We start from the raw sequence: 17,966 nt of genomic DNA, 5'->3' as shown, positions 1-17,966 counted from the left end.
CTGGTTACTATGGCAAAGAAACAGATCTTTGCTGTTCTGAGTTCTAGGCTGCTTTTTACTACAGTAACCACATCTTCAGGACCATGACATGGGCAAGCACAGTCTTCATTATGTAAGCACATGCAATACCCTCTTACTCCTTGTACCTGACTATAGGGTCTGAATTCCCTGGTACACCTTGCAAGATGTTGTGAGAGTATGTGTGTCTCTGTTGAAAAGGCCCGTAACATTTTCAGATTCTCAAAGATTCATTAACAAAAACAAGTAAGGAAAGTATAGTGTGAGTGGAAACACAGAACAGTATAGAATGAAAAGTATGGGAAGGTAAGACATTCAAGTCACAAATGACATTGATGACAGAGGGAGCCTCAGAGCCATCACTTGTCACTCACATTCAGACCATGGTGCTCTCTGTTGACCATAAATAATTCCGCAGTACACCGATATAAAATTGCTTAATTATGGGGCACCAAATCATTCTAAAATTATGCTTCTACACAGAAAATACAATTATTCTATCAACCACAGAAATGGAAAGCTTCACTTCTCTGCCAACATTGGCCTCTCGTTCATGAAATAAAGCTTTGCCTTGCTTTTCTCCACTCATCACCTGGATAAAAAGTACTAAGTATTAAGACATGCAATTGGCCAGCGCCGTGGCTCAATAGTCTAATCCTCCACCTTGCGGCACCGGCACACCAGGTTCTAGTCCCGGTCGGGGCGCTGGATTCTTTCCCAGTTTCCCCTCTTCCAGGCCAGCTCTCTGCTGTGACCTGGGAGGGCAGTGGAGGATGGCCCAAGTGCTTGGGCCCTGCACCCAGTGGGAGACCAGGAGAAGCACCTGGCTCCTGCCTTTGGATCAGCGTGGTGTGCCAGCCGCAGCGCGCCGGCCATGGCGGCCATTGGATCGTGAACCAACGACAAAGGAAGACCTTTCTCTCTGTCTCTGTCTCACTATCCACTCTGCCTGTCAAAAAAAAAAAAAAAAAAAAAAAAAAAAAAAAAAAAAAAGACATGCAATCACAGAATTCCCAGCTTCTTGACAGCACCCTATTCATTAAACCTTTGCCCAGAATCTCTCCCCTTTTTGAAAAGAGTTATTTACTTGAAAGGCAGAGTGACAGAGAAAAAGGATGAGACACAGAGAGAAAGAGATCTTCCATCTGCTGGTTCCCTTCCCAAACGCTCACAACAACCAGGTTGGGTCAGGATGAAGCCAGGAGCTTTCTGGGTCTTCCACATGAGTGTGAAGGGCTCAAGCATCTGGACCATCTCTGCTGTCTTCCAAGTAGTATCAGGAGGGAGCTGGATCAGAAGTGGAGTAGCAGGAATGTGAACAGAGGCTCTGATACGTGATTCCAGCATCACAAGTGGTGGCTTAACTTACTGTACCATAATGTCAGCCCCTGACCCAGATCACTTAAAAATCAAATCTCACAAAAAATCCTTTCTGGCAACTTGCTACTGCAAAGTCCATTTGTAAAACATTGAATACACTTAGGAAAAGGAAAACTAAAAGTTAAGAATTTTATACTGTAATCAATACACAATTATTCTTAAGTGCTGAAACTTAACTGAAAAGTGATCACTGAAAATATAAGAGTGGGAATAAGAGAGGGAAGAGATGTGCAATTTGGGACATGCTCAAGCTGACTTGCCCCAAACGGTAGAGTTAGAAACATACCAGGGGATTCCAATTCAATCCCATCAAGGTGGCATGTACCAACGCCATCTCACTAGTCCCAGTGATCAATTTCTGTTCACAATTGATCATAATGATAGGACTAAGAACCAAAGGGATCACATAAACAAGAATAGTGTCTGCAAATACTAGCTGATAGAATAAAAAAGGGAGAGAACGATCCAACATGGGAAGTGAGATACACAGCAGACCCATAGAATGGCAGATCTCCTAAACAGCACTCTGGCCTCAGAATCAGCCCTTAAGGCATGTGGATCTGGCTGGAAAGCCCATGTTAGTATTTCAGGCATGGAAAGCCAAGACACTCTGGGGGGAAAAAAAAAACACTTAAATGAAAGATCTCCACAAGTGAGATCCCAGTGGAAAGAATGGGTCATCAAAGAAGGAGGTCCCTTTCTCTGAAGGGAGGAGAGAACTTCCACTTTGACCATGGCCTTGTCTAAATATGATCAGAGTTGGTGAACTCAGGGGGCTTCCATAGCTTTGGCAGCTCATGACAAGAGCCTAGGGTGATTCCTGATGCCATAAACAAGAGTGTCAATTTGTTAAGTCAACAACAGGAGTCACTGTGCACTTACTCCTCATGTAGGATCTTTGTCCTTAGTGTGCTGTACATTGAGATTTAATGCTATAACTAGTACTCAAACAGTATTTTTCACTTTATGTTTCTGTGTGGGTACAAACTGTTGAAATCTTTACTTAATGTATGCTAAACTGATCTTCTGTATATAAAGAGAATCGAAAATGAATCTTGATGTGAATGGAAGGGGAGAGGGAGTGGGAAAGGGGAGGGTTGCGGGTGGGAGGGACGTTATGGGGGGGGGAAGCCATTGTAACCCATAAGCTGTACTTTGGAAATTTATATTCATTAAATAAAAGTTAAAAAAAAAAAGAAAATGCTAAAAAACAAAAAAAAAAGAATTTTAAAAAACCAACTATGCTTGACTGTAAGCATGTTTTTGATGATCTTTGCCTGGAGGGCACTGATACTCCAATTCACTGCCTTTGTCTTAGTCATGTGAACTTCCACTATGACTAAGAGAATGGGGCTCAAAATCTTATTTGGTAGAAGTAAAAACTAAGGTTTGGCCTGAATGTGTGGTTTTTCTAAACCCACAGTCATAAATTAAAACCACGATTTCTAATCCAAATTTCAAGCTGCTCCTCCCACACTGAGCTGCTGGAGAACACTACTTCCCAAGACAAGACGGCTATGGTGCAGTCATCCTGAAAGGAGTAAAGATGCCGTCGTGAGCAGGGGGTCACAGTGAGTGGTGTGCCAGGCGCTCTCAGTGTGGACTGAGTGAGGCCACAATCCTCCACAGTCAGGCAAGTGGAGCTCCCTTCACAAAAGAGAAAACTGATAGAGCCTGATTAAAGCCACACAGCCAGGAAGTGGGAGAGCCAGAGTTAAACTGCAAGCAGTCCCCCTGGAGGTCAGAAAGGCAGACATCTCTGCAGACTCCTGGTTAAGATGGATTTGTAGTAGGGCTACTAGTACTTTAAGTCCAAACCAAATGCACATAATGACCTTACCTATCGGGTGGAGTGCAGAGTGGTAATCAACGGATGATGAAGGTGGTGGGGAGCGCATCTCACGGTGGGAAAGAATAGGAGACTGTAGAGAGCAGGAAAGACTCAAACCAGGGAAGCATTCAAATCTGCAGCTCAAACTTGTGGATTAAATTCCTTTTTTTAAAGATTTTATTTATTTATTTGAGAGGTAGAGTTACAGACAGTGAGACGGAGTGACAGAGAGAGAAGTCCTCCATCCAATGGTTCACTCCCCAAATGGCTGCAACAGCCCGAGCTGCGCCAATCTGAAGCCAAGAACCAGGAGACTCCTGCAGGTCTCCCACACGGGTGCAGTGGCCCAAGGACCTAGGCCATCCTCCACCACTTTCCCAGGCCGTAACAGAGATCTGGATTGGAAGAGGAGCAGCCAGGACTAGAACCAGCACCCATATGGGATGGCGGCGCCGCAGGTGGAGGATTAACCAAGTGAGCCATGGCGCCTGCCCCAGTGGATTGAGTTCTGACCCAGATGCTCATCCTCTCCCAGCCAGATTCCAGGAAATGTCAGTGTCTTGAGGACAATCTGGACTAAGCAAGCAATAAAAACACTTTGGTCAAGGTCAGTCCCTCTAACTTGACCTGTGGATAGCTACCTCACTCCCACTTCTTGCCGCTTTGGTTCGGGGACAGCAAGAAGCTCTGGCTCCACGGAGCAGGGAAGAGAGATGAGCAAGATGTTTGCTCACTTTTTTGGCCCTAGATCTCCTCATATCCCTCATTTGTTTTACACATAAGGTACAAAGCCACCCTGGACATTTTTTCAGGGCACTGGTGATGGCTCAGCAGAAACTAAGGAGATCAGGCCTTCTATGAGCAGAAGTTGAGTCCAATTGGAAGGGACTTGAAAAGGTATCTTATCTAATTCCTTCTGACATTTGGAGATCTCCAAAGTATCCCTACCATGTGCCTTGCAGCCTCTGTGTGAAATTCATGAGTTTCCTCAACACTGCAAGCTAACTTGGTGTTTTCCAATAGCTATCTTAGAAATGTAGCTCCGACTCTTATCTTGTTTAGACAAGGTCATAGTCAAAGTGGAGGTTCTCTCCTCCCTTCAGAGAAAGGCACCTCCTTCTTTGAAGACCTGTTCCTGTTCTTTCCACTGGGATCTCACTCACAGAGATCTTTCATTTAGTTTTTTTTTTTTTTTTTTTTTTTTTTTTGCCAGAGTGTCTTGGCTTCCATAGCCTTGGAAACTCATGACTGGTGCATAGGGAGATTACTGATGCCATAAACAGGAGTGTCAATTTGTAAAGTCAACAACAGGAGTCACTGTGCACTTACTCCTCATGTAGGATCTCTGTCCTTAGTGTGCTGTACATTGAGACTTAATGCTATAACGAGTACTCAAACAGTATATTTCACTTTGTGTTTCTATGGGGGTGCAAACTGTTGAAAGCTTTACTTAATGTATACTAAACTGATCTTCTGTTAAAAAAAAAAAGAAGAAATCATCAATTCCCAACTTGACTCTCACTGGGATTAAACATGACAATAGGTCTGATCTGATTTCATCATCATTTAAAAAATCATCTATTACTTTTCACTTTATGTTTCTGTGTGGGAGCAAACTGTTGAAATCTTTACTTAATGTATGCTAAACTGATCTTCTGTATATAAAGAGAATCAAAAATGAATCTTGATGTGAATGGAAGGGGAGAGGGAGTGGGAAAGGGGAGGGTTGCGGGTGGGAGGGACGTTATGGGGGGGAAGCCATTGTAATCCATAAGCCGTACTTTGGAAATTTATATTCATTAAATAAAAGTTAAAAAAATAAAAAATAAAAAAAATGCTACAAAGCTATAGTAATCAAAAAAAAAGAAACGTAGCTCAAAATTGAGTGAAGTATACTACATAAAGATATTATTCCATCCCTTCTAGATTGTCCCCATTAACCACTATTGCAGGGTTCAAACACTTTTTTTGAAAGATTTATTTATTTATCTGAGAGGCAGAGTTAGAGAGAGAAAGAGACAGAGAGACAGAAAGAGGTCTTCCATCTGATGGTTAATTCCCCAATGGATGCAATGGCTAGAGAAAAATAGTAAAAATAAATGAATTAATTAAATAAAATTTAAAAAGTGGAGAAAGTGCATTCTCGGGGGGGCGAGAATGGGAAGGAAAATTGCAATGGAGTTTCTGCAGAAGGAGGAGAGGCACCATGGATTGTGTGGAAGGTGCAGATGTGCAGGAATGAGCAATGAGAGCAAATACAACACACAAGTCCAGCAGCCCAGAGCCAGAAAAAATGCCAGCTTTGGAGAGCAAGGTGAGATCAGACTACAGCAGCCGATGTCACTGGTGATATAGCTTGAGGGAAACCCCAGTGGACTACACTACACTGTCTTTGAGTCCAGTCTGGAGCCTTGAGGGGAACTGGGTGCCTGCTAACCCAGTGGAGAAAGGGGCATGTTTCTCACTCTCCATCATCCCAACCATGATGCCTGGCAACCAGCTGAGAGACGGCAGGCACATTTTGGACATAACTAGATAGCAGATGTGGCAGCTGTTGTGCACATACCCAACAACTGGTGGAGGTAAGATGCCATCTTGTCAGCAGAGGCATCTGCAGTAGCACAGGTGCACACCCCTGGCAACGTTCAGAGAGAAGGAGCCATCTGACATCAGTACTGGGTGCAGGGACTCTTGCATGCACCCAGACACCAGCAGAGAAAAGGCATAATTGTGAAATGAGCAGAGCTGTGACCAGTGGTTATGGTGCATGTGTGTGATCCAGGGATTTTACCAGAAGGAAAAATTCACACTCCCCACTGACTTTCAGTCTGGTTGGGAGGATCGACAGGGAGCTGGGCAGCCCCATAAGACTATGAGGTGCCCCCAGCCTGTCATATCAGAGGCTCTGGGGATCAAACCACCTAGACATAACATGCACAGGCAGCTGCCTCCAGGAATGTCTTAGTGTTTCTCTAGACAGAAAAGGCTAGCAGGGTGGAGCAGATCCACTGCATCCCGTGACTGTGGGATCCCTGTGTGCTGAGACTATAGGAATTCTGTGACTGTTTGAGAGGGTGCAGGGTAAAGCTGGGTCTCTAGGACATCACTTTGTGTGGCCCCACATGCTCAGAGCTCCCTGATTGCCTGGGGTGGGTCACTGAGCAGGATACATGTTCACACTGAGGACTGCACAAATCCTTTGTGCAGTTCATGTAGAAGCACAGGTGAGTGTTGTACCCACTGAGGAATAACACCCAGATATTGATCACTTTGGAAGAGAGGAGATGAGGGTGTGATTATGCCAACAGAGGTAAATATACCCTCCTTTTTGTTAACAAGAGGAGATCTACCATGCTTAACTTGGGTGTCACTCGGTATACTTGTCACACCCTGGAGTACTGGCCTGAACTCCCTGGCCACACCTAGCAAACACTCCAGGGTATTCACTGAAAGAGCAGACACTCCACTAAGCCACAGAGGTATATTTTTCAAAGATAAAAGAGGAAAAAAAAAAACAAAAAGTATTTCCACAAATGCCTAAAAATAAATGCAGAAATTAAAGAAACAAGAATACAGAAGACAACATGAGTCCCCCAAAGGAACACAACACTTCAATATTAGAATGTGAACACGAAGAGATTTATTAAACACCTGAAATACAATTCAAAAGATTAATCATAGGATTACTCAGAAGCAAATGAGAACCAAATTCATGAATTAAAGAAATTCATATATGACACAAATGAGTAACTTGCCTATGAAATTCAGATTTTGAAGAGAAATCAAAAAGAAATATTAGAAATGAAGAATTCAATATGTCAAAAAATACAGTGTGGAGCCTTAACAATAGACTTAGTAGGTCAGAAGAAAGAATATCTTAGCTAGAAGACAAATCATTGGAACTTTCTTAGTCATACCAAAAAAGAAGAAGAAGAAATTAGAAAAATTAAAAATAGTGTTGGAGATTTATGGGATATTATCAAATGACCCAACATATGGGTCATAAGAGTTCCTGAAGGTGTGAAAAGAGAATGGATTAGAAGGCCTATTTAGTAATATAGTTATAGAAAACTTTCCAATTTGGAGAAAGAACAGGATCCAAGTAGAAGAAGTACATAGAACTCCTCACAGAAATGACCAGAAAAGAGCTTCACCACAACACATTGTAGTCAAACTTTCAAACGTAAAATATGAAGAAAAGATTCTAAATATTCAAGAGAGAAATGCCAGATTCCTTTCAGAGGATCTCCAATTAAACTCACAACTGACTGCTCATCAGAAACCTTACAGGTTAGGAGAGAATGGAGAGAAATAGTCCAAGTCTCAAGGGAAAAAAAAACTGTCAACCCAGAATACTGTACCCTGCAAAGCTCTCATTTATGAATGAAGGTGAATCAAAGACATTCAATAAGAAACAGAAATTAAAAGAATTTGTCACCACTCGTTGAGCTTTATGAAAGATGCAAATCAAAGCCACAATCAGGTTTCACCTCACCCCATTTAGAAAGGTTCTCCTACAGAACTCAATAAAGAATAAATGCTGTGAGGATCTGGGGAAAAAGGGACCTTAATCCACTGTTGGTGGGAATGTAAACTGGTACAACCACTGTGGAAGGCAGTATGGAGAATCTTCCGAAAGCTGAAAATAGATCTACCTTATGACCCAGCCATCCCACCCCTGGGAATTTACACAAATGCAATGAAATCAGCATGTGAGAGAGTGATCTCTATCCCCCCAGGTTTATTGCAGTTCAATTCACAACAACTAAAATATGGAATCAACCCAGATGTCCATCTACTTAAGATTAAAGAAATTATGGTACATATACACTATTGAATACTACAGGGTCGTTAAAAAAAAAAAAAACAACCCTGCCTTTTCACAACAAAATGGATGCAACTAGAAATCATTATACTTAGTGAAATAAGACAGTCCTCCCCCCCAAAAAAAAGACAAATACCATACATTTTCCCTGATCTATGGTAACCAATAGAGTACCTAAAAGGAAATCCATAGGAGTAAAATTGCTATTTGATGTTTGTTTACAGCCCTTGTCTCGACTGTTAAGGAACAGTATTTTTTTCTCCATATTATTTGTTAAACTTTTTGCTTAGTTTAGGGTTAATCTTATGAGTATAAAGTTAACTGAAAATAGATCTTAAGAATTAAAAATGGGATTAGAAGAGGGAAGAGGAAAAAGTGTGGGAGCGTGGGCAGGAGGGAGGGTAAGATAGGAAGTATCACTATGTTCCTGAATCTGTATATAGGAAATGCATGAAATTTGTATACCTTAAATAAAATTTGAAAAAGATACATGCCATTTTAATTTAGCCATTATTTATCTGACTTTTTTTTGGGGGGAAGGGTGTGTGTCTAATTCTATTAAAAATTATCACAATCAAAAGCTTGTTTAACTACCTCTATCTAGAAACAAAATTATTTCATTTCCACAAACTTCCCCATGCTACATCTGTATAGTAATATGCTACCGATGACTCTGCCCACCACCAGTTTGTTCCTCACAACTATACATTTGGCATTTCAAGAACACTCTATCAAATGGACCATATCTTTTGGATATTTTTGAGATTAAATTTCATGTATGCAAAATAACATGAGATTCATTGAAGTTATTACATGAACCAATACCCTATTCTATTTGGTCCGTTTTTTTATTGTATGACTACATTAAATCTTATTTATCCATTCACATGATGAAGTTCAATTGAGTTGAGTTGTATTATAAAAAACAAAGCTTCCAAAAAGTAGCATATACATGCAATTGGATACTACTAAGCTTTATCAAGGAATTAAATTATAATACATCCTATAACATGAATGAACATTGAAGTTATTCTGGTGAAATAAGCCAGACACAAAATGTCAATGACTACAAGATTATATTTACATGAGGTAACTAGAATAATTACACTCCCCCCCTCCTTTTTTTTTTTTTTTTTTTTTTTTTTTTTTTTTTTTTTTTGACAGGCAGAGTGGACAGTGAGAGAGTGAGATAGAGAGAAAGGTCTTCTTTTTGCTGTTGGTTCACCCTCCAATGGCCGCCGTGGCCAGCGCGCTGCTGCCGGAGCACCACGCTGATTCGATGGCAGGAGCCAGGTACTTCTCCTGGTCTCCCATGGGGTCAGGGCCCAAGCACTTGGGCCATCCTCCACTGCACTCCCTGGCCACAGCAGAGAGCTGGCCTGGAAGAGGGGCAACCGGGACAGAATCCGGCGCCCCGACTGGGACTAGAACCTGGTGTGCTGGTGCCGCAAGGTGGAGGATTAGCCTAGTGAGCTGCGGCACTGGCCTTAATTACACTTATAAATGCACAAAGTGTAACTAACGGTAGTTACCAGTAGCAGGAAGGAGGGGGAAAGGGCAGTTATTATTTAATAGATTTTAGCTTAGAACAGTGAGAAGTTTCAGGAGATAGTGGCAATCGTTGTATGTCCTTTATGTCACCAGACTGTATACATAATAATGGCCAAAATTATAAATTTCATGTTTTATATATTTTACAACAAAATAATAGTAAAATAAATATATAGCTATCATAAGTATGGTATATGTCGTATAAAGGAAAATAATGCAAACTAAAAGGATACAGTGTATCTAGGTGGGGCTATTTTAGGTAGTCATGAAGACAGATTTCTCTGAAACTGGAGTATCTGAATGGAAGAGAAGCAGTCAGTCAATGATGCACTGAGGCAGTAGCAGTCTTAGTGTGTTAACAGTAACCAGAGTTGTGTGTCCACACATTCATGCCTGTATGTACAGCAGGTGTACACAAGTGTATGTGCATTTATGGGTAGATAATTCTCTATTGGATATAAGAATCAAGGATTTCAACATGACTAACCAGCAAAAACCACTTACGGTATCCCAGAGATGAGAGTGACCAAAATAGATGGCAACTAAAGGAGGGATCATGTTTGTATTAAAGCAGACAGCCACTTAGCATTGCACTGGAGGCCTCTGGGGAATGCTCCTATGAAAAGTTCTACATAATTATGAAAGGAGTTATTTATTAACCTAGGGTTGAAGGCCAAACCAGAGCTATTCCAGTTTGCAAAGTTTATTTGGCTCTATATTGCTAAATCCAGTCGCCTCCCTAACTCTAAGGCATCTGCTGGAGGGACAGCTTCCTTTTCACTGAATCCCTGCTCAGCGGAAACCCTAGTAAGTCATTTCTGGTAAATGGGTTTGCATCCCTCGGTCTAGTGTCTGGAGGCTTGACTTGGTCGTGGAGGCCTGAAAGGAGGCTTTCTATGGGTGGGAGAAGGGGAGTGGTAGACAAAATCATGCTGAAGGTGTCTCTCTGCTTGTGCTGACACACCTATGACTTTCCTCCACTACCTGAGTAATGGCAAAGGAGACTGCCTTCATTTGCAAAGGGTTACACAGAGGACTACGTAGATGGGGATAGGATGCTGGAACAGCAGAAGGAAAGATTTTGAAGGTCAGGTGAAATGTTGAGATTGAGAAATTGGAGGGAGATATGAGTAGGTTGTCTAATTACCAGTGATTTTGACTCACAAATACAAGGAATTCCTGCCATGAAGTAGAAAGAGGCTTCACATCCCACCAGGGCCAACGTATTGATAACTTCCAAGAATGAATATTCCCTCTAGCAAACCCATCTTCCTGTGGGAATAAGACACCAATAGGAAAAAAACTCGAGTTATTTCCGGGAATGGTCAGTGACTAGTAGATGGCCTGATCTGAAGTCAGGACATGGGGAATTCCTCTCTGTTCCTCTCTGGATTGTCAGAACACAGTTTAGTGCTTGCCCCCAAATAAGTTATGGGAAACCAGCCACGAAGAGAAATCATCTAGCAATATATAAAAATGGGATGCAGGCTGTTTATGGACCCCAAAGGGGAGGTGAGGGGAGAGAGAGGGAGCCCTTGCAGAAACCGAGATTTCCATTCATTCCCACTCCTTAAGGCAACAGGCACAGGTGAGCTGGTCATATGTAGTACATTTGCTGTCACTAACATTAAGAGGCATATTCACAACTTTCCAGCAGCAACACAAGATCCCTGAGCTCTGATGACGGCCTCTCTAGGGTTCCCACTACATGTTGTTATAAATACTTTTGTTCAAGTACTAATTTCACAATGTCCCAAGGAATATTTACATTTCCAAATCTCCATTCCAAAGGCTAGGAATTGGTCACCCATTTCCACGTTGCCAGTGTCCAGTTACAGGTCAGAGGCCATGCTTGGTAAATATGTGCTGATTAACTGAAGAAGATGCAATCGTCTCTCTTGACTTTCCCCACCCCAAGGTGAGCATCATGTTCCTGCTTCCATCGCTCCCTCTTCTTCTCCTGAGTGTGATAGCAGCATCTTATTCAGAAGCCATAACCCATGAGGACAGTGCAAACAACTGCCCAACAATTGCCTGTTATTCTCCAGGCATGAATGGCTTCCCAGGAAAAGACGGACGTGATGGCTCAAAGGGAGAAAAGGGAGAACCAGGTACAGACTGTGTGATTCTGTCTCTGAAATTCTTTCCTTACCAAAGGAAACTGCCTTGGGATATGAGGATAATCTCTATTTAAGTAGACTGTATTCTTTCAACTACATACAAGGATACTTCAAAACATTCAGGGAAAATGGAATTTAAAAATATGTGTATTGGGGTGACAAAAATTTTGAAATCCATGCATTTTTTTATGACAAACATTTTCCCTGAACATTTTTGAAAACCTCTCATATTATAATTGAAAACAGAGATGCATTCTCCCTTCTCTGGATTTCCAGATTTCTCTACAAAAGTTTGTGACCACCCTGGAAAGTGACCCTCAGGGCAGGTCATTCCATTGGCCACAGAAGGATTTCTTTTCCTTCTCTGGCTCCTTGGAGTAGTGTTCCAGAAAGGTTGGCCCATTTCAATGTTTCCTTCTGCAAATCCTTGGAGAAACCTAGCAAGGGTATGGATACCAAATCATGACTCTCATCTTCCAACAGGTGAAGGGCTCAGAGGCTTGCAGGGCCCTCCTGGAAAGATGGGGCCTCCAGGAAACCCAGGTCCTCCTGGGTTACCTGGAAAAACTGGCCAAAAAGGAGACCCTGGAGAAATTCGAGGTAAGGAACTTGTCCTAGCAAGGTCTGAGCTAAGGGCCCCCAGAATTCTTGACTACCAAAAAGCAGATTCCACTTTTCCTTATTCTTCAAAGAAAAGTTCCTAACTCTGTTTCCTGATCCAGGACCCTCCTAGGTTAGAGACTTAAGATACGCTTGTTGGTACTTGAGTATAAATATATAAAACTTTCAAAGCCATTCTCTCCCTATTATGCCCTGGAGAAGGTGGGGCCAGGTTTTATTTCAGCTGACATGATCCAACATAAAGACCTGGTTCCAGAGGGACAAAACTGGCTAAGTGTGAGCTTTCTGTGCCTCTTTTCATAAAAGCATATGCTCATGGGATGTTGGTTATATTTCACTCCATAAGAAGTCAATCTCAGGCCGGCGCCATGGCTCACTAGGCTAATCCTCTGCCTGTGGCGCCAGCAGCCCCGGTTCTAGTCCCAGTCGGGGTGCCGGATTCTGTCTCAGTTGCTTCTCTTCCAGTCCAGCTCTCTGCCGTGGCCCAGGAAGGCAGTGGAGGATGGCCGAAGTGCTTGGGCCCTGCACTCGCATGGGAGACCAGGAGAAGCACCTGGCTCCTGGCATCAGATCGGTGTTGTGCGCCAGCCGTAGCGGCCATTTGGGGGTGAACCAATGGAAGGAAGACCTTTCTCTCTGTCTCTCACTGTCTAACTCTGCCTGTCAAAAAAAAAATGAAATCAATCTCAAAATTAGTAGTTTAAAAACACAACCATTTATTTCAATCACAGTTTTGTGAGTCAAGGAATGACTCTGCTGTGATCATGTGACTGTGGTCAACTGAGGACAGTGGTGTCCATCATATATCTGGTTTCTGTTTGGATGTTAGCTAGAGTGATGAAGGCAATTGAGGAACAGGTCTCTCGTCATGCAACAGGCTAGCCATGGCTTGTTCACATAGCATTGATCTTAAAATTCATAGAGTAGAAAGAAAAGAAGCTTCAAGGCCTCCTTACATCTCAAAATACATAGATTGTACTTTATATCATATTATATTCACTAAAAATATTTTCAAAAACCCAGCCCAAATTAAAGGAGTTGGAAAATAAATTCTATTTATTAAGGAGAGAAGCTATACCATATTATGCCATTTTTGTCATCTGGTACACCTAATTTTCCTCATAGCCTGTCTACTTGGATAATGGGAAACTTACACACACACACACACACACACAAAAACTTGTTTTTTGACTAATAGAACAAATTTCACAAAACAAACAAAAAACCAAAAAATAATAATAAAATATCCCCTAAGAAAAAACTTGTAATCTTTTCAGTCAATATTCACCAGCTCATAATAATTGCAAAAGACATTTCTTTTTAGCCTTGATGGAGCAATTTATTTGGAAAATGATAATTGAACAACATGCTCTACGGACGCCTATCTTGCTAAGTAATCAGAGTGTTTTTATGCATGTGTATGTTGTACACATATTCATACACTGCATTTGGATACAGGTAAGAAATGAAGAAAGATGTTTTAGACTTACTGGAAATAGATTTTATAAGACTTATTGTAATTATTTGAAAGACAGAGTAACAAAGAGAGAGAGAGATCAATCTTCCATTCACTGGTTCACTCCAAATGTCCACAATGGCCAAGCTGAAATAAGGAGCCTGGAACTCAATCCAGGTCTCTCATGTGGGTGACGGGCCCAAGCATTTGGAGAATCTTCTACTATTTTCCAAGGTACATTAGCAGAGAGATGGATTGGAATCTGAGCAACTGGGTACCAAACCAATGTTCTAATATGGGATGCCAGTATCATTCCATATTATGCTTAACCTGCCTGACCACAATGCCAGCCCCAGAAACAGAAATTTCTGTTTCTTTTTGATTTTTAGTGTTTTTCATATTCCTTTAGGGTGTAAATATCATCATAAGGAGATTTTTTTTTTTTTTCAGTTTGAAAAAGATATTCCTCCCTGTATGCATGGCTTTGAGATCCTTCTTAACAATGTTCCTTTACTCTTTTTAAATATCCTAGAATGCGATACCAGCGTGGCTGATTCTGAAAGAGGAGCTCTGCGAGCAGAATTAGAGAAAATCAAAAAGTGTAAGCTTGCTTTCTTTTTCTTCATTGAGCTTGAAGTTTGTAAATGGTAGAAAACAATAAATATTTATTGAATACATATCATTTTCTAGATAGGCCTTCTTCATAATCTGATCTCATAAAAATCATTTAGTAGAAATAGTGGCAAAGGAAAGATAAATGACTTGCTCAAATGCACTAGCTAACAAATGTGAAAGTCAGCTTCAAACTGACATCACTTTGAATACAAAGACTCTGATCCTTTATCCTCTGTTTACTGCCCACTTAATATGAGACCTATTCCCCTCTACTATGCTGCTATTGAGAACTGGTGATGGGGCCCAAAATTTGCTAGTGACCTGGGGAAAATATATTCAAATAACTTTATTTAGTTTCAAGTTAATAATGTGGTAGAATCCAGAATTCCAAAGTGTATGTCCTAGAACTTTTATCCAGATGGACGAATGTCTTTGGGTCAGTATGTCTCTTCACATTAAGGTTCAAATACTTAAACAAAAATAGGACAACAATTAAATTTGAATTTCAGGTTGAAAAAAAAAAAGATTTTTTTTGAGTACAAGTATGTTCCAAAACTTGGGCAGGGGTTTATATGAATACTAAATTTCATTGTTTATCTGAAATTCAAATTTAAGTGGACATAATTGTGTTTTATCTGGCCACAGTATTCTAGAAGCCTTTATACAGAATAATACTTTGAGCTAACGTCACCTTATTTTCTTTTCTTCACATTTTAGGGCTGTTCTTCTCTTTGGGCAAAAAAGTTGGGAAGAAATTCTTCTTGAACAATCATAGAAAGATGAGCTTTAGTGAAGTAGAAGCTCTGTGTGCCCAATTCCAGGCCTCCGTGGCCATCCCCAATAATGCTAAAGAGAACAGTGCCATCCAGAGCCTGATCAATGACAACACCTTCCTAGGCATTACAGATAAGGCAACAGAAGGCCACTTTGTGGATCTGAAAGGAAGGGAACTGAGCTACCAAAACTGGAATGAGCATGAGCCCAATGATGCTGGCGATGGGGAAGACTGTACAGTGATCATGCCAAATGGCAAGTGGAATGATGTGCCCTGCTCCTCCTCCTATTTTGCAGTCTGTGAGTTCTCTGCCTGAAGGAACTTGTCAACCCTCAGAACACCCCACCCCTATCCCTTTACTATACCACACAGGCCAAAAATCTACCTTGCAAATAAATTCTGTCAATATCTTTGTATTCAGTGCTGGGTCCCTCTTTCATGAGGAATTGGAGAAAATTAGGAGAATAGATTAAATGAATGAGAGAAGGAAGTGAAAAGCAAGGAGAGGAGGTTGACAGTGATCCAAGAAGAGTTTCTGGTTGAGCCCCAATCACTAATGATCACTAACACAACAACACAGTAATAGTAATAGTAGTAGTAATTTAATTAGCCTATAATACTTGTATTTGAGTAGTGTTAACTTGCTAACATATAAAAATTAAATAGATTAATTTTTCCATTTGCTACAAGAAACTGCACCTGTTGGGACTCCCTTTCTGATAGGATAGGGGACTTCTCCAGTGACATCACCCCAAACTAACACTATAACTTTTAAGCCAATCTCAGATATTAAGAGAATCTGCTGGGGCTGGAGCTGTGTCGTAGTAGGTTAAACCTCTGCCTGTGGCGCTGGCATTGTTATGGGTGCCAGTTTATGTTCCGGCTGCTCCTCTTCTGATCAAGTTCTTTTTTATGGCCTGGGAAAGCAGTGGAAGACGGCCCAAGTGCTTGGGCCCCTGCACCCATGTGGGAGACTGGAAGAAGCTCCTGACTCCTGACTTCAGATTGGCTCAGCTCCAGCTGCTATGGCCATCTGGGGAGTGAAACAGCGGATAGAAGACCTCTCTCTCTGTATCTCCCTCTGTTTGCAATTCTACCTCTCAAATAAATAAATAAAATGTTTTAAAAAAGAGCATCTGTTTTGTAGTTGAAACCTTTTTTTAAAAAAAAGATTTATTTATTTACTTGAAAGTCAGAGTTACACAGAGAGAGAAGGAGAGACAGCGGTTTTACTGGCTATGCCACAGCACTGGCCCTGAAACTTTTTTCTTTAATGAGATATTAAATTATTTAAAGATCCCAAGTCTCAAGTAAAAAGATTGAGTTCTCACAAAGATAACCAACTATGTAGTCATTTTCTAGATCACAATCCAGGCTATTTCTAGTATCTTAGCATTCCCTTTGTTATTCCCCCTTGTTGATTTTTCCCCAAAATAAACACTACTTTGAACACTGTTTTCATACATTGATTTTGTCTATTGATGAATTTAAAGTTGGAATCAAAGTGTTTGTACTGTTTTATGTATTGCTTTTTTCACACAAGATTAAGTCTGTAAAATTCATTCATGTTGTTGCATGTAGCAGTTTATCCCCTTCCATTGCTATATAGATTTCTCCCATTAATATACTTCAGTTTACTCATGTTATTGATAACAGGCACTTGGGCAGCTTACAATTTGTGACCATTAACCAAAAAACTCAAACATTTCTTGTCTTTGGAAGATGTGGTGCATTAACTTCTTGTAGCTATTTACCAAGAAAATGATTTGTTATGTCACGGGAAAAGTACATGCTTACCTTAAATATTTATGGTCCATTTTCTGAGGTAGTCATATAATTTACCCTCCTATCAGCAAGTGTATCACCTGAATAATTTCTCCCCAGGACCACCACCAGCAGAAACTTCTCTAAAGGCTGTCTCTGGGTTCTGAGGTAACCTCATCCACCCCTCTTTTAGGATTTATTAAGTCACACTGTCATGGAGAGATGAAGAATGTCATCTCATTAGCACTGGAATTCTGCCATTCCTAGAGATCCTTGACCAAATGATTATTTTCTGTGCCCTTTACCAGTTTTGTTCTACTCTTGTGTGCTTCCAAGATGTAGTTATCTTGATAGTGTTCCCTGAAATGCTGGGCCTTCTTATGCTAATGCTCAACTCTAGCTCCTCAATAATAAAATCCCCATTTATATGCCAGAAGGTCTACATCCATCTGATGCCTGCAATCTGTTAATTTCAATCTCCACTCTGAGCCAGGAGTGACCTCTCCCCCCAATACTTCTTTTTTTTAAAAAGATTTATTTCTATATTTGAAGGGCAGATTTATTTACTTATTTGATGTTGCGTCCCTTGACCAGCAAGGAAGACACAACCCGAACTCTTCTTCAAGCAGTTTATTCAGGAACCTTGAACAAGCTTCTTCTTCTGCCTCCTTCCCTCTCCCATCCCTCTTATAGCCATCAGCACACCAATCAAAAGCAGCCAAGTGGCAAGGATTGATAGGTACAGCAATGCGAAGCCAGAAGGGAGCTCAGCCATCTCCTTATTAGGAGTTGTTTGTTTCTCGCCAGTCCTTCCGGGAGAAAGGAGCCAGCGCCATCTTTAGGGCACGGTGCAATGGCTCCCCACAATTTGAAAGAGAAAAAAAGAGAGAAAGACAGAGAGAGAGAGAGAGAGAGGTCTTCCATCTGTTAGTTCACTCCCCCAAATGGCTGCAATGGTTGGAGCTAGGACAATCCAAAGCCAGGAGCCTGGAGCTTCTTCTGGGTCTCCC

At 41.2% G+C, this 17,966-nt stretch overlaps 1 protein-coding gene across 2 annotated transcripts; it reads left to right on the top strand.

Moving 5' to 3' along the window:
• Window positions 1-10,258: 10,258 nt before the first annotated feature.
• MBL2 (mannose binding lectin 2) lies at window positions 10,259-16,647 on the top strand. Of its 2 annotated transcripts, none has more exons than XM_002718365.5 (5): window positions 10,259-10,412; window positions 11,524-11,716; window positions 12,209-12,325; window positions 14,335-14,403; window positions 15,135-16,647. In XM_002718365.5, exons 2-5 carry the CDS (start codon window positions 11,533-11,535, stop codon window positions 15,506-15,508), a joined length of 744 nt encoding a protein of 247 aa, XP_002718411.1. In that variant the 5' UTR covers window positions 10,259-10,412; window positions 11,524-11,532; the 3' UTR covers window positions 15,509-16,647. The 2 variants fall into 2 exon arrangements, with proteins under 2 accessions (XP_002718411.1, XP_008268344.1); XM_008270122.4 differs by having other exon boundaries at window positions 10,333-10,412; window positions 11,489-11,716.
• Window positions 16,648-17,966: the final 1,319 nt, after the last annotated feature.

Source organism: Oryctolagus cuniculus, chromosome 15 (assembly GCF_964237555.1).
Source record: "Oryctolagus cuniculus chromosome 15, mOryCun1.1, whole genome shotgun sequence".
Lineage (NCBI taxonomy): Eukaryota > Metazoa > Chordata > Mammalia > Lagomorpha > Leporidae > Oryctolagus > Oryctolagus cuniculus.
This window is presented reverse-complemented; position numbering and strand designations above follow the sequence as displayed.